General features: G+C 35.3%; 1 protein-coding gene across 4 annotated transcripts in view; it reads right to left on the reverse strand.

The window, feature by feature from the left end:
* The window catches only part of AHCTF1 (AT-hook containing transcription factor 1), an 80,897-nt gene that overhangs the window by 29,819 nt on the left and 25,475 nt on the right, over positions 1-25,603 (reverse strand). For all 4 annotated transcript variants that reach the window (XM_032634720.1, XM_032634751.1, XM_032634741.1 and 1 more), the window contains exons 6-21: positions 25,235-25,351; positions 23,839-23,923; positions 22,345-22,495; positions 20,884-21,016; positions 20,584-20,765; positions 20,089-20,150; positions 19,125-19,253; positions 12,546-12,636; positions 11,391-11,480; positions 8,904-9,044; positions 8,133-8,237; positions 7,174-7,267; positions 5,603-5,726; positions 5,411-5,467; positions 4,450-4,596; positions 3,702-3,889 (exon numbers count right to left, since the gene is read on the reverse strand). In XM_032634720.1, coding sequence (XP_032490611.1) covers positions 3,702-3,889; positions 4,450-4,596; positions 5,411-5,467; positions 5,603-5,726; positions 7,174-7,267; positions 8,133-8,237; positions 8,904-9,044; positions 11,391-11,480; positions 12,546-12,636; positions 19,125-19,253; positions 20,089-20,150; positions 20,584-20,765; positions 20,884-21,016; positions 22,345-22,495; positions 23,839-23,923; positions 25,235-25,351 — 1,896 coding nt within the window. The remainder of the gene's footprint in view (positions 1-3,701; positions 3,890-4,449; positions 4,597-5,410; positions 5,468-5,602; positions 5,727-7,173; positions 7,268-8,132; positions 8,238-8,903; positions 9,045-11,390; positions 11,481-12,545; positions 12,637-19,124; positions 19,254-20,088; positions 20,151-20,583; positions 20,766-20,883; positions 21,017-22,344; positions 22,496-23,838; positions 23,924-25,234; positions 25,352-25,603) is intronic.

Consider the following 25,603-nt stretch of genomic DNA (forward strand, 5'->3'; position numbering starts at 1 on the left):
CTGCGCAACGGGAGAGGCCACAACAGTGAGAGGCCCGCGTACCGCAAAAAAAAAAAAAAAAAGCACTTCCCTGGTGGTGCAGTGGTTAGGAATCCGCCTGCCAACGTGGGGGACACGGGTTCGAGCCCTGGTCCAGGAAGATCCCACATGCCGCGGAGCAACTAAGCCCGTGCGCCACAACTACTGAGCCTGCGCTCTAAAGCCTGTGAGCCACAACTACTGAAGCCTACACTCCTAGAGCCCATGCTCCACAAGAGAAGCCACCACAATGAGAAGCCCGTGCACCACAACAAAGAGTAGCCCTCGCTCGCTGGAACTAGAGAAAAGCTCGTACGCAGCAACAAAGACCCAACACAGCCAAAAATAAAAATAAATTTTAAAAAAATTAAAAAAAAAAGTACAGCAGAATAAAACCCACAGGAAGTGGGAAGAAAAGAATAAAGACAATGACTGCACCTATACAAAAAGGTTTTCCAGCTCTATTGTACTTTTATGTTACTAAGACTGAATACTCAATGTTAACAGCTGAAAATCTAAACCTGTTACTTTGAGGCTATCGTGTAGTGTGTCTCATGATTACTTTGCAGGTAAACCTATTTGCCAAGCCATAATTGTGATGGTATGTCTATAAATAAAGCTCATACAACTGGAAAGCTACCATCATAATGGTTTTAAAGAAAGATGATCTTAATAAAGAAGTGGCAGGGTTTCCCTGGTGGTGCAGCGGTTGAGAGTCCGCCTGCCGATGCAGGGGACGCGGGTTCGTGCCCCGGTCTGGGAGGATCCCACATGCCACAGAGTGGCTGGGCCCGTGAGCCATGGCCGCTGAGCCTGCGCGTCCGGAGCCTGCGCTCTGACTCAGGGGTCTTCTCCTCTTTCTTTGCCTTCTTTTAACAATCTCGAAAATTAAAGAAAGGCTGATTGGAAACCTTCTTGTCCTCAATTCATTGGCTGTACTGGATTTTTTTTCTTGGGTCAGACCTTCAGACTTCTACCAGAAATCGTTCCTTTGGGGAAACCAGGCCTTCCCAGAAACTCAGGAAAGTAGACCGGCAGCGGCCACGGGTAGACGGCGGGCTCGGTCCCCAAGAGCGACTCCAGCCTCAGCTGCAGCTTCTCCCCCAGTATCGTTATTTTTTTAAAGATATAGATTAATAAATAATATCATCATTAATATAAACTCAAACAATAGCTGGAAAACCAAACACCACCTCACTTATCTAGCATGTGGTGAGTTTGGGGAGAGGGTTAGTATTCTGATAGTTGAAGTATCAAAATTTTTTCAGCTATTTTAACTATTGCTATGCAATCATGGCATATGGATGTTAGCAAGACCACTGTGTAGCCTGACTTGCTTTTAGTTCAAACTTCCCAAGCTTAGCTTTTTTCCATGTTTAAGCACACTGTGGTTAATCATTCTGTTGGATTAGAGATGTAGGCATTTGGGGAAATTAGGTGATTATGTGCTAAACATGGGACATACCTCAGAACTTTGCTCTCTTGAATTAGTCCCTAAAAATCAGCTTGTTTTCTTGTCATTTACTTCTTTCTAATAAAAGTGGAGGGCAGAATATGTATGTAGCTGCATGACCTCCTGAGCAATGAAACATGGCTGCCTTTCTGCACAAGTATCAGTTCAAAAACTAAAGCAGCCTCTTCCTACATTGTTTTCTTACTTTCAGTAAAAACAACAAAAAAGGATGAAATCTTGCCATTTGGACAACACAGATGGATCTTGAGGGTATTATGCTAAGTCAGACAGAGAAAGACAAATACCATATAACCTCACTTCAATGTGGAATCTATCAAAAACTCATGAAAAAAGAGATCAGATTTGTGGTTACCAGAGGAGGGGGGTGGGGAGTGGGTGAAATGGATGAAGTGTCAAAAGGTACAAACTTCCAGTTATAAAATAAATAAGTCACGGTAAATAATACTGTATTGCATATTTAAAAGTTGCGTATTTAAAAGTAAATCTTTAAAGTTCTCATCACAAGAAAAAAAATTCTATATGTATGGTGACAGGTATTAACTAGACCTATTGTGGTGATTATTTTATAATACATACAAATTCAAACCATTATGTTGTACACTTGAAACTAATATAATATTGTATATCAACTATACCTCAATTTAAAAACAAAAACAAACAAAAAAACCCCCACTGTTACTTATCCTAACAGTTGTCTTCTGCCTCTCTAACATTCGAGTCATTCTCCAGTTATAGAACCAGTAATTATCTTAAACATTTACTGAATCTGAAAACATGCTATCTCACAAATGGCATTTTGAGTGGTCCTTTGTTTTCACTCCTGCACTTACTGTAAAGGACACTTAATAATGCTAGTGTTCTGGGGACTAGATAACTGAGGCTTTATTGTACTTGAGAAATAAGGTTTTGAAATTACACTATATAAAGTTTGTATTATTATAAACATTATTACATAACGTTTGCTATGGCTAAGGGAGAGGAAATGAGAATCTAGCAAAACAGAGAAACATACTCTGGATGAATCAAAGGACAACGGAATGAAAAAGAGGAAAAACCACCAACCTTTCAAAGTTTTTGTCCCTCAATGTTCCAACATCTGCTTTTCTGATGTAAAAGCATTAGTGTGCAAGTACCACCTCTTTAAAGTCACTTAAGAGTGAGAAGCTTACATGCAACTGAAAAAAATGTACATGCTACTTGCCTACCAAGTACTAGAACTCTTAACCCATTTATTAAACATTTATCTCCTTTAGCTTCTTTAAATTTTTGTTCTTATATTCATTCTTAATTTATTCGGCTTAGTCAAATACTTTTGCTAACCAAAATTATTTCAACAAGTACTTTTTAGTTCATTACTTCTGAGGACACTGTAAGTTTCAATATGTCTAACGAGTCTATTATTTAACTGCAAATCTGTCTGAAACAGATTCAACCCTCTCTCCTCAGAAATACATCCTGTTTAACCAAAGAGAGCAAAGAAAACAACTTTCAGAGTGCTGACACTGAAGTGCTGTATGGTTCATAAATGACAATTTGGGATGAGTAAAGTGACCAATTTTAAAAAATATAAAAAATGACCCAACCAGTAAGATTGAAAAAAAACAATACAAGTTGAAAAAAATAGTTACAATCTAAGAAATTTCAGCCCCAAACGAGTTTCCCAATTAACTAGGTATTAAGAAAACCCCAAAACCAGATTACTATATTTCCAATCATGCCATTTAACTTGTCAGTTATTATATACATGACAAATATAATTATTATAGCAACAGTGTATTGCTATAATGCAACAAGAAAAATCAAAGAATTGCAACACCAAGCAACCAAGACTAACATAAATATCAGAGCACCATCACTGGAATATACCCTCAAAGAGCATAATTTATCAACTCAACATACTTCTGGCTGCTTTTCAGCATAATCAAACTTAAACTGTCCACACAGGAGACTGTCAATATTGCCAGGTAGAAACAAATACAATTTTTAAACCTCAGTTTGATTTCCCCCTTTACTCAAGGTACTTCTTTTCTTCATCTTATTTTAGATAAAAGGTGCTTTACATTTTTCTTAATGATGAAAAGATGAATAACGTAAGAATATTGTGTAATGCAACCAAATCAAAATATACATTGCTACTGTCTATTTCATCAATTCCACTTTATTAACACATGAACAAGAGTTTGACTGTACTTTCAAAATAGGTACTTACCTATTAAAGAGCAAAACAGTGAGGTGAAGGATAACATCACTACCACTGGACACTGTTGGCTTCATTGCTTGAATATATCTGAGGGCTTGTCTGTGCTCACCCTGACCCATGAAGGCTTCAATAATCTTTGAATGTTGCCATGACACAGGTTTTACAGTAGCTGGGTGAAACAGAAGATCCAAACCACTCTGCAAAAATGACATAAAAATTGGTAAATACAAATATTTTGCTTTTAGAAAAAAAAAAAGGCAACATACTAAACCTACATAAACCAAGATAAAACCAATTTAAATACATCTGAAAATATCTACTTTAATCTATGATATTGATATATTTTATTTTAAATAAAAGTCTTATCAAAAGCCTCATACTTTTGAGACCTTTTTAAGCTAGTATATAGAATCTTTCCATCACCAGTTTCATACATCAATGCCAAATTCTGCCTTCTCTAGTTCACCCAACACACCAACCATATCTCTAACATATCAATCACTATATTTGCACTATTAGTAATTATTTATTTGTTTCCTCCCTTCCTTAGACAGTAAGGAACCTGGGGTTCTAAACTATTTTATCTTTGTACTGCCTAAGATGGTGCTTGGTGAACGTACTGATTAAACTGAATCCTTAAATTACCTCTGGAAGTAGGTGTCATATCTTTAATATCAAATTTAAATCCAGTTATGTATTTTTTCTAAAATTCTAATAATTTACAAAAGCTTACATTATAAGTGAACTACATACTTACCTCATAGTCATTATGATCTATCAGCCAAAACCCTTGAATAAGTTTAACCTGGCCCCAAGAAATGGCAAAGGCAGTGGGAAATGATTCAATGGAAGTATCCGTTTTGTTTGGAAAGGAATACATAATATCAAGTAGCAAATAAATAGTCTTTAAAAAAGAGGATTAAGGACAATAAACAAAAAGAAAAACTCCTACGTATATATTTGCAATAGGTAGCAACAGAAGATATCAGAAAAAAGTCTTAAGACACTTCTTTAAGTGTTCAGAAAGCCATTATGGATGTCCAGCCACAGAAGTATAGTTTTATTAAACACGGGTACAGCCAATCCCACAACCGACTTCGTTCATTCTCAATAGCAAGTACCACCACAAAGGAGATGATCTAAAGCATACTTTCTTCATGAAGTTAGTAGCTTAGCAAATTTAAGAAAGCTATAGACGAAATTCCAGTTATCCAGCAAAACCTGGCAGGCTTTAAGCAAACACATCACTTATTTTATAAATTATTAATAAAACTAAACATTTTGACTAAGAAACTGACATTAGTACAAAAATCTTACTTAAGAGACCACAAGGCTCAAACACAATGCCTAAGTAATTTAAGCTAACTTATAATGCATTCATATTCAGCACATGAATTAACCTCAGAGAATGACCACTTGCTAGCAATGTTTTAGAGCAGATGTCCTTAACTTTGGGAGTGTCTTGGACACATTTGAGAGTCTGATAAAAGCCATGAACCCTATCCCTAGGAAAATAAACTTAAAACAAAATTTTGCATAGATTCAAGGTTAACCATAGACATCTGAACCCAACCAACAGGTCCTGGATTAAGAATCTTTCCTTTAAGACAAATCCAAATGTGAAATTGAGATTGGATGAGATGCATAAGGTTCCCACTAGTCTGACACTGAATGATTTTGGTAATACATGAATTATTTGATAAAATTTTAAAGGATACAACAGAATGCTTGCTTGCTTCGGTAACGTTGTCTAGTAGGTATATGTCAAGTAATGCCTATTAAAAAAAAATTTAGTGCATTGTATATATTCGTTCATCTATGCTCCTTGCTTTCCCAAGCCCGTGCCAGGTATGAAAAACCCCGCCCAACTTTGGAGACTAAAAAATGATATCATGTTATTGCAAACCTACATGTAGACTAGTAGGAGGATATTTTCCTGTGCCTCCTTCATCCCGTTTCCACAACTTCTCTACTCGATCTCCTAACTGAGAAACCATTCCATCAATCATCAAGCAATCAGGGTTCCACTTCCCTCTGCAATAAGGGCAACATTAAGGATATTTAACATTAGTGTTAAATTATTATTATCAAAACAAAAAGCACCGAACTCTTAAAAGTAATGATCTCAACTATCAAAGGCAGAAGAGATTCGAGGACAGGATCCTATCATGAGAAATCCAGACATCAAGGAAAGTTAGTCAGATAAACCCTGAAGAAGCTTCAAGTTTGGTCATCAGCAAGTCAGTCAGTGAAGGTCAGATTCCAGGGAAGAATGTGGTCTAGCCAGCAAAATGCCTGAGGCTTACTTTTTACCATCTTGAGATTACCAAAGAGCATGGCAGCTCAGTATAAAGAAAATAATACTGTAGTTCAATGTCAATATTTTCAGTTTCATCATTTGGACTAGTCTTTTAACCTCATTAATTCCCTGATAATATATATTACTGAGCACCTACAAGGGGGTAAGCAGATATGGACCTTGTCTGTTTCCTCATCTAAGATTAATAACAGCAGGAGCAGTTACTAATTATTGAATGAAATTTTCTTAGGAGTAAGGCACTGTAAGAGGTACCTTGCATATAGTATTTTATTTCATCTTTATATTAACTTTATAATTTATGTGACAAATACGATTAGAAAGCTTAGCCAACCTGCTCAAGGACATACACTTTGGAAATAACAGATCTAGAAATTTTCAATATGTCTAATAAATCTCCCAAGCCAATGCTCACTATCGTAGATCAGTTACTCTAAAGTACTGGATCTCCCAACTTGCCATGCGCAGCCTTATACAGATTTCCAAGTGAGTCTGACACAACAAACCCAGAACCAAGGTTTGTGAATCACTGCTCTAAAGGTTCTAAGCTGCTCTACAATTCTGTCATTCCAACCTGTAGAAGAAGGCTATTTATAATCCCAAGGTAGAGCCAAGGCTCTAAACACTACTCTTTTTTCTTCTATTACTTCTATATATTTATTTCAAAGGAACCAACTACATATGTATTTAAAGGGAAGGGGAGAGTATGTATTTAAAGAAAAGAGAAATAAAGGAAATAAAGAAAAAAGTGGTTGAAGTGCTGAAATGCAAATGGTAATGGAAAAATAATGTAAAATAACTAACGTGATATATATTTTATGCTTTAATAAACAGTTGCTTCTAGTCTTTTTCTGTGTAAGTATTCTCAGGAAAAATACATGCTTAAATTATAGAATCTCCTCCAATAAATCAATCATGTGGTAAATAGTTTTATTTAGGAAATAATAAATAGCTATTCTCAAGTTCTAAAATAAAGGTGTAACCATTAGGTCAAGGCAAACATTACAACTAAAATAGTAATGCTGGTGACAAATTCATATACTTTACTGAGAATTCCACCCATTAGATCGTTTTATAACATGATGAATTCTGTTCTGAGAAAGCTTTAACTTCTTACACAAGTAACTTCTAAAATAGTTTTTGAAGGTTCTGGATGTACTATACCTTGATGAACGCTCACACTTCTGTCGACGACTGGTGTAGTAGTTCTGAATTACAGGGTAGTTGTAGCATAACCTTGACAACTGCACAGCATCATCTAGATGTTTTTTAAGAGTTAGAAGAAAAGCTAGTAATATTTCCAAAATATCACCCAAATACTTAAAGTTACATACAATGATATTTTACTATAATTTTGTAATGTTCAATTTGCAGGCTTCTTAAAGTAATAAAAGAACACTGCACACCTTTATTAATAGGTGCACAAATGAGAAAACTGAGTCTCCCATAAAAGTCTTGTAACAAAAGGAAGCTGGCTTAAAACCATGGAAAAGCTATTCTAGAAAATGATTTTACTCCCTCAGGCACAAATGATAATTTAAAAGCAAGCAAGTTCACTATCTGTTCAAGTAAAACTCTAAGAGAATTATGAAAGAAGAAGATCAACAGCAAGTATGCACAGCGGCAGAAGCACTTCTAAGTCTGTGTATCCTGGAAATGCGAGAAGTTGGATACTTTTGTTCTAAACAAATATAGTAAGTCAAATTCTCTAATTCTTGGTATTAGATGAGTTATTAGATAAAGAGGGTATTTAACTGATGGCTAATAATACTGGTTAATAACCATATTAAAAGAACCCTTAAGAGAAAAAGATGGACAAATTAGATTATAAAATTCATAGTTCTATGGATCTAAATTATAGCCGGTGATATCATTGAACCCATCTTCAGAAGCCATATTTCAGCAAATATTCTTTCCTTTTAACCCAATAAACATGTATGGAACACATGTGTATCAGGCATGGGATGAAGCACTGAAGGTACAAAGTAGGGAAGAATGTAAGAAAAGAAGAATACAAGAAAACATAAGTGGTATAAGAAAGGAATCCTACAACAGAAAAACAAAATTATAAAGATTTAAGAATGTTCCAATGTTAATATTTATAGATTAGGTAAATATTTTACCTAAGCCCTCTGGTAAAAGCCCAGAATGAGAGAACCAAAGAACCACTTGTGCATATTGACAGATGAGCTGGGTAACCATATACTTATTGCTTAAATCCATAAGACCTGCAAAGAGTTAAAATCTGTTGTTAGCTTTCAATTTATCAACCACAAATGAAAAATCAAGGCACTCAATAGTTTTCAAAAAAAGTAATTAATTACTTGGTGATTTTAAGCAATATGTATGTATTTTTAAACAAACTTAGCTTGAACAAATAATCTCCAAAATGCTAAACTAACTCATTGACTAAAATAGACACTTTAGGTACGTATGCTTCTATATTAGCTATACTTCCATTTATCTAATTTCAGTAGTCAGATTTTTACATTAAAACAAACTAGTACAGTATCATTATACAGCTTGTTCAAACCAGGCCTTTAGACGAAACTGGCTATTTTGTTTAAATGGCAAAACAGAGGAGAAAAATTACAATGACCAACTCTATGAATAAAAACTTACATATAATTAAAAAATCTGAAATTCTACCATTAGTACACTATCTTAACAATCCTTAATCCCCAAATTTCCCAACCTTATTTAATCATCAGCTCAAGGCACATCTAATAACATTCTGTAGCTTTTCATTAAAAAAAAAAAAAAAAATCCCAGCATTTGAGAAATAATAACCTGTTTGCCCAGTAATCCATCTAATACATAGGAAATGTATTCTTTCTCGAAGTCAAGAAGTAAAAGTCAATGAAACACTCATTTATATAAGACAAATAGCACACCTCTCTCGGTGATCTCTTGGGCCTCAGCTGCAAAACAGCTTAAGACTATATTAAGGTTGCTAAGAAGTAAATGGCACTGCTGGAGAGACTGTATAGTTTGTGGATCGATGAAACGACACGAACCATCAAATAATGGCGCACCTTTCAAGGATAAAATGTAAGATTAGTTTTGACACAGTACATCTGAATTAACTAAAGTCACAAATGCAAAACATATCAAATTCCTATGAACCAGAGAATTATTCTATATGAGATCTAGAAAGACAAGCCTCAAATGACAAATACCCTCAAGGAAATCTAGAAAGGCAGACACAAATACAAATTTTTATTTTTTAAAAACGCAGAATGAGACTTCCCTGGTGGCGCAGTGGTTAAGAATCCACCTGCCAATGCAGGGGACAGGGTTTGAGCCCTGGTCCGGGAAGATCCCACAGGCCACGGAGCAACTAAGCTCGTGTGCCACAACTGAGCCTGTGCTGTAAAGCCCGCAAGCCACAACTACTGAAGCCCGCAAGCCACAACTACTGAAGCCCACACGCCTAGAGCCCGTGCTCCACGAGAGAAACCACTGCAACGAGAAGTCCGCGCACTGCAAGGAAGAGTAGCCCCCACTCGCCACAACTAGAGAAGGCCCGTGCGCAATGACAAAGACTCACTGCAGCCAAAAAATAATAATAATTAAAAATAATAATAATAATAAAATAAAAATGTAGAATGAGGTAAGCAATAGGTGAGCACAGAGGAAAGTGATATAGATTCAACTTCAGATTCACTAGAAATCAGTTATATTCATTAAATGCTTCTCCTTCAAATAAATCTTTTATATCGGACCTTTTATGTACTATGTTGTTTTGTGATTATTATTTGATAAGAACTCTTTCTTCCACCGCCAGTCTTCAAAAGTGAGACAATGAAATTAAGACTCAGATAGAGACCTATTACAATATAATTGCATGCTTTCTACAATGAATGCACTGTAGACTCGGTTGTCCTCTCATTTCAAACTCAAGGTTGAGTTTACAAATGCACTTTTGGGAGAAGCTATTTTAGCAGCTATTGGTTACATTGTTTTAGATAAGATTTAATTACATTAATAATTATGTGTGATTAGACCAGAAAACAAATACCTTAATTTTGAATACTTCCTCAAATCATTTGCTTTACTTCCAATACATTTAAAAAACTATTATGCTTTGTATTTTAATTATTCTTAGCTAAAAAAATAATAATAAGCAGTAATAAAGCTCAAAGCAGTAATAATAATGGTTAAGCTACCAAGTTCAACCCTGAAACACCACATTATGCTCAAAGCAAAATAAAAGCATACAATTTATGAACTGAGTCGAATTTTTTTTTTTGGCCAAGCCACATGGCTTGGGGGATCTTAGTTCCCTGACCAGGGATCAAACTCAGGCCCCCACAGTGAAAGCACTGAGTCCTAACCACTGGACCACCAGGGAATTCCCAAGTTGAATTTTTTTTACATAACCTACATAATCAGCCCTGAAAACATTTTCCTCTCAAAAAAATATTTTTTTCACCCTGATTCTGAATTATCAGGTGTTCCACACTTCAAATGTACAATGATTACTGAAATATTTAAAATTACTTATTTCATGTTTACAATTTCATTTAAGTACACTCTAAAATTATTATACAGAACTCCATGTACTCCTACCAAATTTTGTTGGTTTAAAAATCCTCTACTAAGAATAACTTTTTAAATAAGTCCAATTTGTTCATTCATCGTGACATAATAATACTAATAACAAATACATATATACTTCTAAATAAACTTAAATTTTACTTTCATGTACAGGGCAATCATATATTACCTTTAACATTATTTTTGCACCAGTTGGGCATAATGGGCTAATATTCACAGAATACAAGAAAACTCAAAGTGTACAATTCACTAAAAAACAAGACTAGATAATGACTAATGACATCTGTTAGTAGAAGATAGGTGATTGAGTTTTTGCCCTGCTATTTAGCTTCATAAATATTTTAAATGGAAAATGAATAAAGCTCAGAAGTTAACTGGCATATTCTCTTTACTCCATCATTAGCATATTTTATAAATTAAATGCCTACGATCAAAAGATAATTAAGCTATAATTCTGAAACTTGCTACTGTGGACATACCTAACATGCTGCCAATTTAAATGATCTGCTGAATTTAAGGAGAGTCCATCTCAAATTACCCATGATGATTGCAAAGGATTATATGAATAAGTAATATGAAGTTGACATTTTTCAATGTGGGATATTTTCACTGTTTTATTAAAGCTAATGCATGCTCGTTTCAAAAATAAACGAAAAAAAAAATAAACGATCTATTGAAAAACCCTGTCACGCTAATGTAAAAAGAAATAAGTTTCCTTCTGGGACTTCTTTAAAGAGTTTGCAACTTCAAAATGATTAAAAATTATTATTGCTATATACTCAAAACATAACACAAGATTAGTTTTTTAATATACTACTTACATAGTCTGTCAAATTCCTCTTTTGTGAGAACCGCTTTATTCCATGTCCATTCAAGAACAAAGCGCAAATTAGCAGCAGAATTTGGTTGTTCTTATTTGTAAATATGAAAGGGAAAAATAGAGAATGATTATTAATTACAAAAAAAAAAAATTAGAAACTTTTCAGTGGAGAAACCTGACAGAAACCACCCTAACCAAGTGAGCGCCCTTAACATCAACATTAATGGAGACAAACTGGTAACATGTACCTTCAGGGTATCACTTCAGGGAGCACATCAATTTACATAACACTGCTGTAAAACTGTAAAATGTGAATCTAATCATGAGGAAAGATCAACAAACACAAACTGATAGGCAGGCTATAAAATAATACTGCCCATATTCTTTAAAAATGTAACTTTCTTCAAAGACAATGGCTTAAGAATTATACAGGATTAAGAGAGAGTTAAAAAGACCTGAAAACTAAATACAAAATATTCTGGATTGGATTCTGAATTCCCCCTCCCTAAAAATGTTACAAAGGACATTAGGACAATTAGTGAGATTCCAATAAGGTCTACAGATTAGACAACAGCATGCATCAATATTAGCTTTCTTGATTTTTATAACTAAAAAGTGTTTTTTTAAGTGAATATCCTTGTTCTTAGAAGGAATATATTGAAGTATTTCAGTAAAGAAGCATGATGCCTTCAACTTATTCTCAAATGGTCAGAACAGAAACAATGTGTGTGTGTGTTTATAAAGAGAGTAATACACACAACTTGAATGAATCCCCAGAAAACTTTTGAGTGAAAAAGAGCCAACCCTAAAAGGTTACGTACTGTAGGATTCCATCCATGAACATTTTTGAAATGACAGAATTACAGAAATAGACAATAAATGAATGGGTGTCAGGCATTAGGAATGGGGTGGCGGCCGGGGGTAGTAGGCATGGCTATGAAAGGGCAACAAGAGAGGTCCTGGGTGTGATATAATATTAGAGACTTGCCAGATCTTATCATTCATGGGGCTAAGGGTACACTGTAAATGTCTTACAACTGCACATGAACCTACAATTATCTCAAAATAAAGTTTAACTTAACCCCCCACAAAACAGTGAATTGATAGTTTTAAAAATACGAAAGTAGTTTTTAATTGTTAAAAATCATAATCTTACCTTCTGTTATCCACCTTTTGATACATCCAGTCAAAAGTCCCAGAGAACTTGTCTGGATTGCTGCTGACAATATAGCTTCTAACTGTTCTTCCTAAACGATGTGTTAAAAAAAAGAAAAAGAAAGAAAAGAAAGGATATGTGATCAGAGACAGAGGCAGCAAGTTCTAGTTCAGAACACAAATTTTTAAAGGATTAAAAATCATTATGATTCACTAGGATGGCTATACACAAGGTAAGAAGCATTGGTGATGGTGCAGAAAATCCTCATACACTGCTGGTGGGAATGTAAAATGGGACAGCCAGTTTGGTCTGGTAGTTCCTCAAAATCTTAAACAGAGAGTTACCAAATGACCCAGCAATTCCACACCTAGGTACACACACAAGAGATATAAAAACACATGTCCACACAAAAACTGTACATGAAGCAGCATTATTCATAACAGCCAAAAATGAGAATAACCAAAATGCCCTTCAACTGAAGAACGGATAAATAAAATGTAGTATATCGTACAGTGGAATATTACACAGCCAGAAAATGGGATGAAGCACTGATACATGCTCCAACATGAATGAACCTTGAAAAACACTGTGCCAAGTCAAAGTCAGTCACAAAAGGCCATATGTTATTTGATTCCATTTGTATGAAATGTCTAGTACAAGTAAATCTATAGACAGAGAGTAGATTAGTAGTTACCAAAGGCTAGGAGAGAGAAGGGAGGAAAAGGAATTGACTGCTAATGGGTATGGGGTTTGGGGGAAGGTGATAAAAATGCTCTAAAATTTAATGTTGTGATAGTTGTACAACTCCATAAATATACTAAAAACCACTGAACTGAATGGGATATGAATTAAATCTCAACAACACTATTTTTTAAAAAAGCATTATACATCTCGTTTAGGAATCTATGAATATCATTCACTACAGCAGCAAAGACTTTTTAAAAAAGGAATCATGAATAAATAGATAAGTTAAACAGGAAGAGCGAGCTACAATATGATAAAAATTCTCCAAAACTAAAAATAGCATGATTCTGAAAGGAGATTCACCAGAACAATTTACATTAAAATCAGGGACAAAACAAGGATGACTGCTAGTACAATTATTTTTCTATGGTTTGTAGAGGTTCTACCAAATGCCATGAGAAAATAAAGTAATAAACAAAAATGGGGGGGGCACGGAAAGCCTATATTTGCTGATGGTTGCATACCTTGAAAATCTAAGATATTCTAATTTAGTTAAGTAGATACCAAATGAATATACAAAAAATATATATATATATTTGTATATATATATATATATATATATATATATACACAAAAATCAACTCCATCTAGAAATGAATATGGGAAAATGGTCTACTCATAAAAATACTACAAAACACTTAGGGATAAAAATAGAAAGAAACCCACTAGAAAATAATCATAAACTCTTACTGATAGATGTAAAACAAACCCTAAATAATTGGAAAGATATACCATTTATAACTAGATGATTATAAAAATGCCAATTCTCCCTCAAATTAACATGTGGATATAATAAAATTCCCAAAAGATTTCCAACAGGAGCACTGGATAAAACCATCTTATAATTAATAAAAAAGAACTGCCTATGAACTTTCAAAAATTATAGATTAAAAAGAGACTGCGTTACCAAATATCAAAGCAGTATATTAAAATGGTATAGAAATAGGTAACTAGATTTATGAAACAAGATAAAAACCTGGAAATAGAACCCAGTAGATATGGACATATAATATCAGATAAAGGTGGTATTTCAGTAGCCTGATAAAAGGTTATTATGGGTCCTGTTTCACAAATGATATAGCACAGCTGGACTAATCATCTGGCAAAAAGAAAAATGTACCTTTACCTTATATGACACACAAAAATGAATTATAGCCTTAAATGTTAAAGAAACATTTAGGTGTTAGGAAAATTTTTTTAAGCCAGAGCTATAAAATACACTTGACTCTAAAAATATTATTTTGAATGTGGTAAGAGATACCATAAAACAGTGAAGAGCAAATGATGGGGGAAATATCTGTAAGATTTATGACAGGATAAATACCTACATATTTTAATAAAGAATTTCTATAAAGACAACCCAATAAGAAAAAAGGTAAAACCTACAAATATGTAATCAACAGAAGAACAAATCCTGACAACAATATATGAAATTACATGTATATCATCCTTTTCATGTATATGGAGGGATAAAGAGATACAGGAAAGTATACATATCAGAAAGTCCATATACCATACATACAACTAACAAATAATTACCAAGTGGACACTGATGAAACTATGGCCCAAGTCTAGATTGAGAATACTTCCCAGAAGCCCTGTCTCCTCCTACCTGATCAAAAGCAAATCCCACTCACTCCTCCCATCCCCCATGGTAACCACTCTCCAGCCTTTTGTAGCAATCACTTCTTGGGCTACTCTTCATTGCGGTGCACGGGCCTCTCATCACGGTGGCTTCTCTTGTTGCAGAGCATGGGCTCTAGGCGGGTGGGCTTCAGCAGTTGTGGCACACAGGCTTAGATGCTCAGTGGCATCTTCCCAGACCAGGGCTCAAACCCGTGTGCCCTGCATTGGCAGGTGGATTCTTAACCACTGAGCCACCAGGGAAGCCCTAGGAATCACTTTCTTGCTTTTCTTTTTGTTTTACCTCTGTGTACGCATCACTAACCAATTCAGCTCAATTTGGTCTATTCTAGGAATAAAGTTTTAAAGAAGATACATGGAAAAAGTCAACAAAATGCCAATATTTGCATACTTCCATATACTTTAGTCAATTTTCTCAATTCAAATTATTCATGTAATATCTATATAAGTGGAAAAAACAACAAGGGTCGGGTTAACACAAAATAATCACAGAAAACATTAAATGCTGTTTCATTAACATGGTTGAGTTACAGGTACTTTTTTTCTAGTTTCACTTTTCTTTTTAAAACTTAGATATCATTGCTTTAACTAAACTTGATAATGTATAATGGCAGCGGGGGTAGGGAGGAATCAGTATTAATTCCCTAAAGTAAAAAAATTAAATAGAGCACTTAAAGTGCCCAACTCCTAAGGATGATAAACAGTTCCCACACAATACTAATTTGGAGCCTTTGGCAGGGAAGGATAGTCAGTTTCATTTCCTGACCAAAGGGCCCTATGAGCAGGGCCACCAGGGCAAAATTTACCTGAGGTCTTTTAATAAATCTAATTCAGAGCTGCATAAAGCCATTTTGAATCTTGTGTTTTCAATTTTGTTTTCTTGGAGGGGAGGGGAATGGAAGCCCGCTAGCTTAAATGCAAATGCACAGCCCACAGATTGTCCACGGACCATTAGACAGAAGAGATTTCTTCTACACAACATATTAACGATTCTGCTAGAACATGCAACAAACAGATGGGCTAAAAAGATCACACTACTCGCAATGAACAAAAGAAGATTATGAACAAAACTATTTCAAAACCTCAAGCATCTAGAAAAGAAAGTGGACCTGTTGTAGAAACTGTTCAGGTTCCATTACTAAAGTGAGCAAAATTTGTTGGACCAGGTGGATATCAATTAAAAATAACTTCAGGCTGAAACAGGAGTAACTATTAGTCAGGTGTATGAAGAAACATTTTCTGTATTTGTACCAACACCCAGTGCTATGCATGAAGCAAGAGACTTCATTCCCGAAATCTGCGAAGATGATCAAGAGCAGCAGTTAGAAACGGGAGCAGTGTACACCGTCACAATAACTGAAATCAGAGACACTGAGTAATGGTTAAACTATATCCAAATATGACTGCAGCACTGCTTCATAACACACAACATGACCAACGGAAGATTAAACATCCCACTGCTTTAGGATTAGAAGTTGGCCAAGAAATTCAGATGAAATATTTTGGACGTGATCCAGCTGATGGAAGAATGAGTCTTTCCCGTAAAGTGCTCCAGTCTCCAAACAGGCTTCTCTTAAAAAAAAAAATCCTTGTTACTTGTGTCTAAAAATGGAACATCACACCACAGCCTTTATTTCCTACCCCTACATCATCACTGGGTCTCACTAAAACGATGGTAAAGAGTCAAAAAAAGTATAAATCAACAAGGACAAAGAAAAGGGAAGGGAAGGCATCATGGGATAAGACAGCTCAACAAAATTTTTGAAAAGCAGTACTAAGCAGAGGAAAGGTGACTGACTTAGCAGTGTGAAGGAAACCACGTCCTAGAGTCCCCACAGAGGGGAACTACAGATGAGAATACAGCCAGTTTGGCTCTCAGAATCCTATCAGGTTAAGTTCTTGGAGAATCCAGGTACAGAGGAAAGTGGGTGAAAGAGTGATCAAACATGGGACTGAATACAGGCAACGGGTTCAAACTTAGTTATCTAGAACAGACAGTCCCCACCCTTCTGTTACCCGGCAGCAAAGAACTGTGGAGCCAGCCTGATAGATCTCTGGAGACACTGAATAGCCCCAGAAAAAAAATCTGCGTTTCTCAACTAAAATGGTGCACATCCAACCTATCGTCCTGAAGTAAAAGATACCTCTGGATGAACTCTATCCACACAAAACACACAAAAGACAGTTTATAATCTGTTACTGACTCACTTAACATATGAAAAGATAACTAAGAACCACCAAACATTTAAGGATAGCCACAAGATCAGAAAGACTACAATAATAAAAATAACTCCAGAGAAGATAGAGATAATTCATGGAACTAAATAAAACCTGAAACATACATAGCTAGGAGAAGATATTTCATCCATAAAATAGAACAGAATACTATGAAAAAAGGATGATCAAAGAGTAAGAGCTCACAGAAATTTTAAATTGGGGCTAAATTTTTAAAATCTAAAAGAAAGAAAGGAAGATGAAGAAATCTCCCAGAAAATAAAATCAGAGGCAAATGAGACAAACAGTTGGAAAGCAAAGATAAGTTAACCTAAGATCAACTTAGACGGTCAACATTTGTCTAATGGGGTTCTCTACAGAGAGCAAAAACAAGCTGAAAAGAAAAAATTAAGGTTGTGTGAATGACAGGCTAGGCAAGGGTTTTTGGTTTTTTGTTAAGGCCATCTGGAAACTCCAGGAAAAAACAAAAGTTATATAAGAAAATGTTTATGTAGATATCCACAGTCAGTTCCTCATCCACAATACAACCAACTGCAGACAGATAACATTCAGGGGAAAAAAATTCCAGAAAGTTCCAAAAAACAAAACTTGAATTTGTCGTGTGCCAGCAACTACTTATATAGCATGTACGCTGTACTAAGTACTTTAATCTAGAGATGATTTAAAGTACTTGGGTGGGTGTGCATAGGTTACATGCATATACTATGCCATTTTACATAAGGTACTAGGAGCATCCTTGAAATCTGGTATCTGTGGGGGTCCAGGAACCAATCCCTCGTGGATACAGAGGGACAACTGTACATGACTGCACAGTGAATATTTGCTCAGTACAGTAATATAAAAGGAGAGGGGGGAGAGAAAGGAAAAAAAAATCCCCTAATAGTATTGAAAATTTCTCTTATTTCTATGAAATTAGGCATTAAATTCCAACTGCAGGTGTTAAATCACCAGCAGCAATATTTACATTTCGTCTGATATTTAAAAGGCTCTTTTCCTAACAATTCATTATGTTACATACCTGCAATTATTTAAATAACTTAATTCCAACACTACTTGAGGGGAAAGTTAATAAAACATTTTCTCCTTCTCCACAGGAAAATGACCTGGGATTGGTTTACTTTCTTTAAGCACATTTTACTAGCAAACATCAAGTTAAAATAAATGTGAATTATAAGTTATCACCAGGCAACACTGTTTTTTTTTTTTTTGGCAACACTGTTTAAGAATGTCATCTGGTAAAATGTACTGGGACTACAAAAACTGTGAGTGGATTTTACAATATTTTTATTTATATATCCATTAGGAAATTAAGATTTTGGCTTCCACGACTAAGTCCGACTCCCATAACTGTCTTGTGTTTTACAGGAACTTGGAATCTGGAATCTTCACTAAGAGGCTTTCACAAGACACTTGTTTCTATAGAGCAGTGGTTCTCAAACCATCACAAATCACCTCAAGGGCTTATTAAAATACGGACTGCTGGGCTCTACTCTTGGAGTTTCTGATTCAGTAGCTCTAGGGCAGGAACCAAGAACTTGCATTTCTAACTAGTTCCCAGGGAAGCTGATATTGGGAACCCTAATTTGTGGCTATAGACTTTGAGATTCACCTAAGTCAAGATGGTTTCCACTCATGTGGTCTCATTCTCTTGCACCTAAGCTGTTCTCTCTAGGGGTTAGAAAATGGCCCCTCGACTGTTATAATGACTTCTACTCATGACATGCCTGATGCAGCCATGATGTGTTTCCTAGCCTATAGACCTGGTGGCAAGTTAGGCCTATTGGGTCCTACAAGTATGAATTTCAAGCCAAACCCAAGAACCACAGCTACTGACTTGCAGAGTTGGCATTATATTACTTAATCTACTTTTTTAGAAATTATCTAATAGATTTTTGTTATAATAGAAAGCTAATAACGTGTGATCCAAAAGAAACAACAGAGTTAAAAACCTCTCACCTGACTTAAACTGGAAGGTTGAATATCAATAAGTCTTGGTGAGAGAAGGCCAGCCGCAAGACATCGATTGTAACTATCGGGAATGACTTCATTGAGAGATGGTCCTGATTTCTTTAAAAAAGTCAAAGTCTATAATAGATTAATTAATATCAGTCACTATTCAATTCAAATAATCAAATTTAAGAATAACTAATAAACTCATCACCCTACTTTACACTTAACATTTTGAATAAAACTAAAAGGCAATGAATGAAAATTGTGGAAGACTACATTTCTGTACTTCTTGCAGGGAAAAGTGCTTATAGGTTCTTGAGGTAACCAATGCTTGCTAGTTACAAATAATACTACTGATAAGGGTATTTTAAGTTGTTTATATGTAAGGTAACCCTATTACCTTCTATAAAGCTGACAGACTTGGTAACAGATCTTAACAAACTTAATACACAAAAGAAAAATCTTGCAGCTTATTCCTCTTGGTCTAATGTGAAAGAGATCTGATATGAAGTATATATATGGCATTCAGCCACATCTAGCTGATTATCATTTAAAGGGTCTGCCACTTTGTGTTTTCCTGGAAAAGTATTTTCAACATACAGTCATAACCCACTCTGGGCCAGTCACTGTGCCACTGTGCTAGGTATCTTCTTTGCATTACTTCATTTACCCATAAGCTTTCTGAGAAGGAAGAGAATTAAGAGGATGGATAAAAAGGGATGCAGTAAAGCACTGCCTTACTTTTGGCTGGGGTTCAGGAGCTAACATCCATATAAAGCTGCTAAAAACATCCCAATACCTTAGAACCTAGAAGGTTGCCGTCAGTAACTGATGCTACTAGCTGCTAATCTCATAAACCTAGCAGAAGCTACCTTTTAAGACGAAACAATAGTTTATGTAAAGTTTAAATCCATGATCTGACTTCAGTTCAAGAAGAAACACTCTGTCCAAATTGTCATTTGTTACCTACCTCCTTCTGAAAACCACTACAAGTTATATGAACAACTCCTGAGTTTAACAAACAAGTGGCATCTAAAAGAAAAAAAAAAAAAAAAAAAAGTCCACTTACATGTTATATTTGGGATGGTATTAATACAATAAAATTTATCCTAATAACAGATTCTTAGGCAAGGTATGGAATTACTACATACAATAAATTTTTAAGTAATTTGTCCACGTATTTCTATCCTAACAAGATACCAAACCTTATCACAAGTGCACTTAATATGAAATAGTTAATACCTTTTCTAGCAAATTCAAAATAGTGATAATCTCTCTATAAAACATATAAACACTAAACTTCTTGTGTGCATATATCAAGTTAACTTCCTAACTTATCCATATATTAACTAATAACAATGAGAAATGAACAATACACTATACACACATATACACACAACACAAATACAAACACATACTCTTGCATGTTATTTTTCTCAAAAGGTAATGTTAAAGAAATACATACCAAAGTTGTAAGTACTTGGGTTAAAAAACTGCTCAGGAGGTGGATATGAAGGAGGAACTCCTCGACTTAAACTTCTCTCATGTACTAATATATCCAAGATGTAATGTGAAGAAGTCCTACTTACAACAGAATCCAGTGACCACAATGCAAAATAAGAGCAATTATGTAGATATTCTCCTGATCTAAAAGAAAATTTTACACAATTATTAAGTCAATGAACTGCTAAACATAAAATTCCTATATATGTATATATAAATAAATACATACATATATACATAGAGAGAGAGAGAAAAATCATACCTTAACGAATCTGGCATTTGTGCATGATACCAACGATTTATGTCAAAAAGCCCCAAATATATAGAAGGCTTTCCCTGTCCATATATATTCACCTGCCAAGTAAAGACTGAAACACTGGTGTCAGGAGACAAAGCTAAAAGAAAAGAAGATAATCTTTAAAAATAGAATAAATAATCTCAAAATAAATGCCCCAAATAAAATTAGAGCAAGACTTTCTCATAAATTAAGAGGTTTAATTCATATTTGATTTGATTTGTCAAGACACATTTCTATCATTTATTCTATAAGAAGAGATTCATTCACTTGTATGTTGACTGTTTTTCTATTTCAAGAAGACCTTATTAAAAAGTACTCATTGGCAACTTTGAGGTATTGTAGGTAGAAAAGTAGAAAACGATTTGAATGAAAATTCTCCCATGAATATGTCACTGCTACCAGACAATATCAATACTTAAAATGGATGCCTTTAGGCTTTAGGGCTTAATTCTTTAGAAGAATTCTAGTTGAGAAGGATTGATCCAGCTATATGGTAACGGGTGGGGTGGGGGGACATAAGTACCTGGATGGTGGCTGGCCTAGAAGGATAGGAACAAAGTTAAGAGATCAATAGAAGGAAAAAGGAAAGTAAAAATCTGAGGCACAACTAACAGGCAATATAAAAAAGAAGATGTGAGTGGGGAATAAGAGACAGGGTTTGATAAGTTCTGTTTTGACATGTTTAGTTGGATGTGAAGAATGGATCACAAATATAGATGCGGGGACTAGGACAGAGGCCATCTCTGGAATGAATGAGCTAACCATGAGAATGAATCCCAATAAGAACAAACAAAATCAGGGCCCCAATGAACATTCCCAGAACTAAATAAAACTATCCCATTATCACATTCAATCCTCACAACCGACCCTTTGCAGAAGGTATAAATGTATTATTCCACTCACAGGTAAGGAAACAAGAGGCTCAGTCACAAATGTTAAATAATTTATGAAAGGTTACAACTAGTGACAGAGCTGGGACTTGAATCCATGTTGGTTGGATTCTAAGATCTATGCAATTTTCACTATGCCAGAATGTTTACCAGGAAGAAGGAATGACACTAAAGGAGACAAAAAATTCAAGGCAACCAAAGCATGTTTGCCGTATACGTCTCAAAAAATACAGAGGTAAACATTATTCAGAGACTATTCATACTAGTTACAACTAGAGACCTTTTTTTGTATGTCTGTTTGTTTTGAGAGCTGGATCAAAATACAAGGGTTTCTCATTTTCTCATTCAATTCTTGAGTTCTACACATGGCAATCTGGAGAGCAAGACATACCTCATATCTCATACAGACCTGAATATATTCCACAATTAGTATTCCAATGAACTACAGAAAACAATACCTGTCATGTATCTTAAATCAAGATGAATCTTAAATCAAGTATTCACATGGTATATAATAAGAGTACTTTTAACCAACCTTCATTCATGCCTTCCTCCCTGTCACCATGAGATCGAAATTTCTCTACAGTTTGGCATCCCAACAGTTTGGTATTACCAGTCTGGCCCCTCAAAGGAAACATGCCACCTGTGAGGTCCAGTGTATATCTTTCTTCACAGTACTCTAACCCCTGAAATAGAAAATGTACAGCAATCTATATCCTAATAGGATTCTAGGAAAAAGTCATTCTAAAATTAAATGTTCTCCAAAATTTTCTTACAATACAAAGAAAACAAAAAAGTTAAAAGACTGAAAAGAACAAATTATTGAAAAGGGTTCTAAAATTTTATATAGCATAAAACACAAATAAAAGACTAAATTTAGTCTCCCAAAAATAATTACCAAGAAATCTTCTAAAGCTGTTACTGAACACGGGAACCTTCATGCACTACTGGTTGCGGGGGTAAACTGGACCTAAGCATTAAAATTATATATACGTATACTCTAGACCAGCAAACCTACTTCTGTGTTTTCACTGAAGTTCTTGCTCTAAAACAGTAGTCCTTAAATTTTTGTTTGCTGATCCCTGTGACAATCTGACAAGAGCTATGAATTTTTCCCCAGAAAAGTGCATACAGTTGCCCCTTGCTGTCCATGAGGGACTGGTTCCAGGACCCTCTTCGGATACCAAAATCTGTGGATGCTCAAGTCCCTCATATAAAATGGAGTAATATTTGCATATAACCTACGCACATCCTCCCGTATACTTTAAATCATTTCTAGATTACTTATAATACCTAATACAATGTGAATGCTACGTAAATAGTTGCTGTGGCACGGAAAACTCAAGTTTTGCTTTTTGGAACCCTCTGGAATCCCCCCTCCCCGCATATTTTTGATCCGAGATTGGTTGAATCCACAGATGTGGAACTGGAGGATTGGGGGGGCGGGGGGAGGGACGACGCGGACACTGTGATCATGAAGATGCCACACGTAATTCAGGGGCTTCACAAATTCCCTAAAACCCAAACACACACCCTCAAATACTAGGTTAAGAAAGCCTGTTCTAGAGAAGTTAAATGTGATGGCTAACCAAATATGGCTATTAGCAGGACCCCACTATTTCCTCAAGAATTCAGCCAGAAAAATAGTCATATAAAACGTAGATGCATTTACCCTCTTTCACAATTGCAAGCGACAAGACTATAAAGTCACCCCATGGCTTACTGCTTGTTATCTTAGAGCAAGAAAGTGGGGTTATTTTTCCTGGCTACCAATTAGGCCACAAGTTTGTCTTGTCTAATCCCCTCATTTTAGAGGAAAGTGACACCTGAAGATTTTAAGATTGCTACCTTGGTAAAATACCAGTCTCCTGATCCCTAATCTAATACTTTTTACATTATATTATGAATACAGTATTAACTTGAATAGAAGAATAACATTTCAATATCTCAGTATCTTAAAACAAAGACTTAAAACAGGCAAACAATGAACAAAATGGTACTCTGAACCCATACTACCATTACCATTTACCTCATATAAAATTTGTCCTGATGCCAAACACTTTCTGTCACCAAAGGCCAGCTGAAGCAGATGCAAACTCAAAACATCCCCTTCACTGAAAGAAACAGAAATTAGCTAAGGAGAAATACTGAATATCGTATTAATGCATTAAGCACCTTTTAGTGTCCAAATAAATTTAATCTGCATACAATATTGAGTGCATGTGACAAAACCGAGGTCACTGTAAAGAATTTAGTTTTACTTGGCTGTTTTCACAAAATGTAGTCCTTTGAAATAATAACTGTTGATTCTAATTAACTAAAGCTTACGTTGCTTGCATATTTTAGGTGACATCTTATGTGCCTGAGACTATAACTCTTTACCTAATATTCCTTCTCCCTTTCTTCAATAGGTGTGCTTTACTTAGGCAATACTGGAAGAAAAAATAAATGGGATACAAAAATTGTTCAGATAAACGTCCCTTCTCATTCACCACATGGAGCCATCACAAGGCACATTACTCAAGCTGCTGCCAGCCCACATTACACTCGGATGGATGGAAATACAAATTTCACTTAATGAGGAATATCCCAATAGCTGTCTCTATATTTTTATTTCTATTTTCCTCCAGGATTGACAAAGTGACAAATCAATTCTTCCTTCACTGACTTACTCACTAAAGTGTAAGACAAAACCTCAAAGTGAAGACATCTAACACAAAAACCCAAGCTGACCACAATTCATGTACGGACTTGGGAAGAGAAAGTATTAGGAACAGTTATCAAATCATGTCATTTATGCCACAGACTTAACTGTTTCATTGATCATCAAAGAAAGTACTAAACACCAATGAAAAATAAGAGAAAATCAATACTTACACTGTCCTAGCATTGCAAATGAACAAGCTTAACTGGTTTGAAATTAAATTGAAAGGAAAGATTTCTCACAAGCTATAGCTGGAATAAAATTAAAGCTTATGAAAGACGGAAAAATTAACTGAATTAACCCTAGGAATATACTGCAAAAGGCAAGTAGAGGGACTAGAGAACACAGTACAGATACATACACAACAAAGAGAAAAAAGGAATGAGATTATAAAAGAGAAAAAATGCTCTCATGAGAGAACATAGAAGGCCATAAAAATTGCCTAAGGAATAAGAAATTGCCTACTCATGTGTATTGGCTTACTCTGAAATAACACCTGAACAGGTCAAGTAAGCACAATTTCTTCTTACTGATATCTCAGCATTACTCAAACATGCAGAAATAATCATTTCCCTTTTAAAGTCATTTCAACTACCACTTTCTAATTCACTGAATTTGTCACTTTCACTAAAAAGAGACAACACAGTACAAAGCTCTGCAAAAGAAATTAACTGCTACTCCATTCCTGACAAATATTTAAAACCACATGTATCACACTTACCTATCTTGTGTAGACTGAACAGCCCACAAGTAACAGCAATTACGAGGATCATTCTCAGGTTCTTGAAAAGTGACAGCATATACAGGAACTCTTCCACCTTCCAACTGTGTGTAGTATCTGTAACAGGCACAAAAAGCAGTACACTTCATACTTTTAAGTTATAATTTCATGAAAAGGAAGAAGATGCCTCATGTAAGAATCTGGGTTAGAGCAACTGCTGTTCATACAATCGTCTTATCTTCAAAAATACACAGGGTACAAGACATCAAGACAATGAGCATCGCACCCCATCTCCCAGGTAGAACTGGGAAGGGTTAAAATTACTAAAGCACATGCATATACACATGCGTGAACTAGTCCTTCCAGGCG

The sequence above is a fragment of the Phocoena sinus genome, chromosome 1 (genome assembly GCF_008692025.1).
Source record: "Phocoena sinus isolate mPhoSin1 chromosome 1, mPhoSin1.pri, whole genome shotgun sequence".
NCBI lineage: Eukaryota > Metazoa > Chordata > Mammalia > Artiodactyla > Phocoenidae > Phocoena > Phocoena sinus.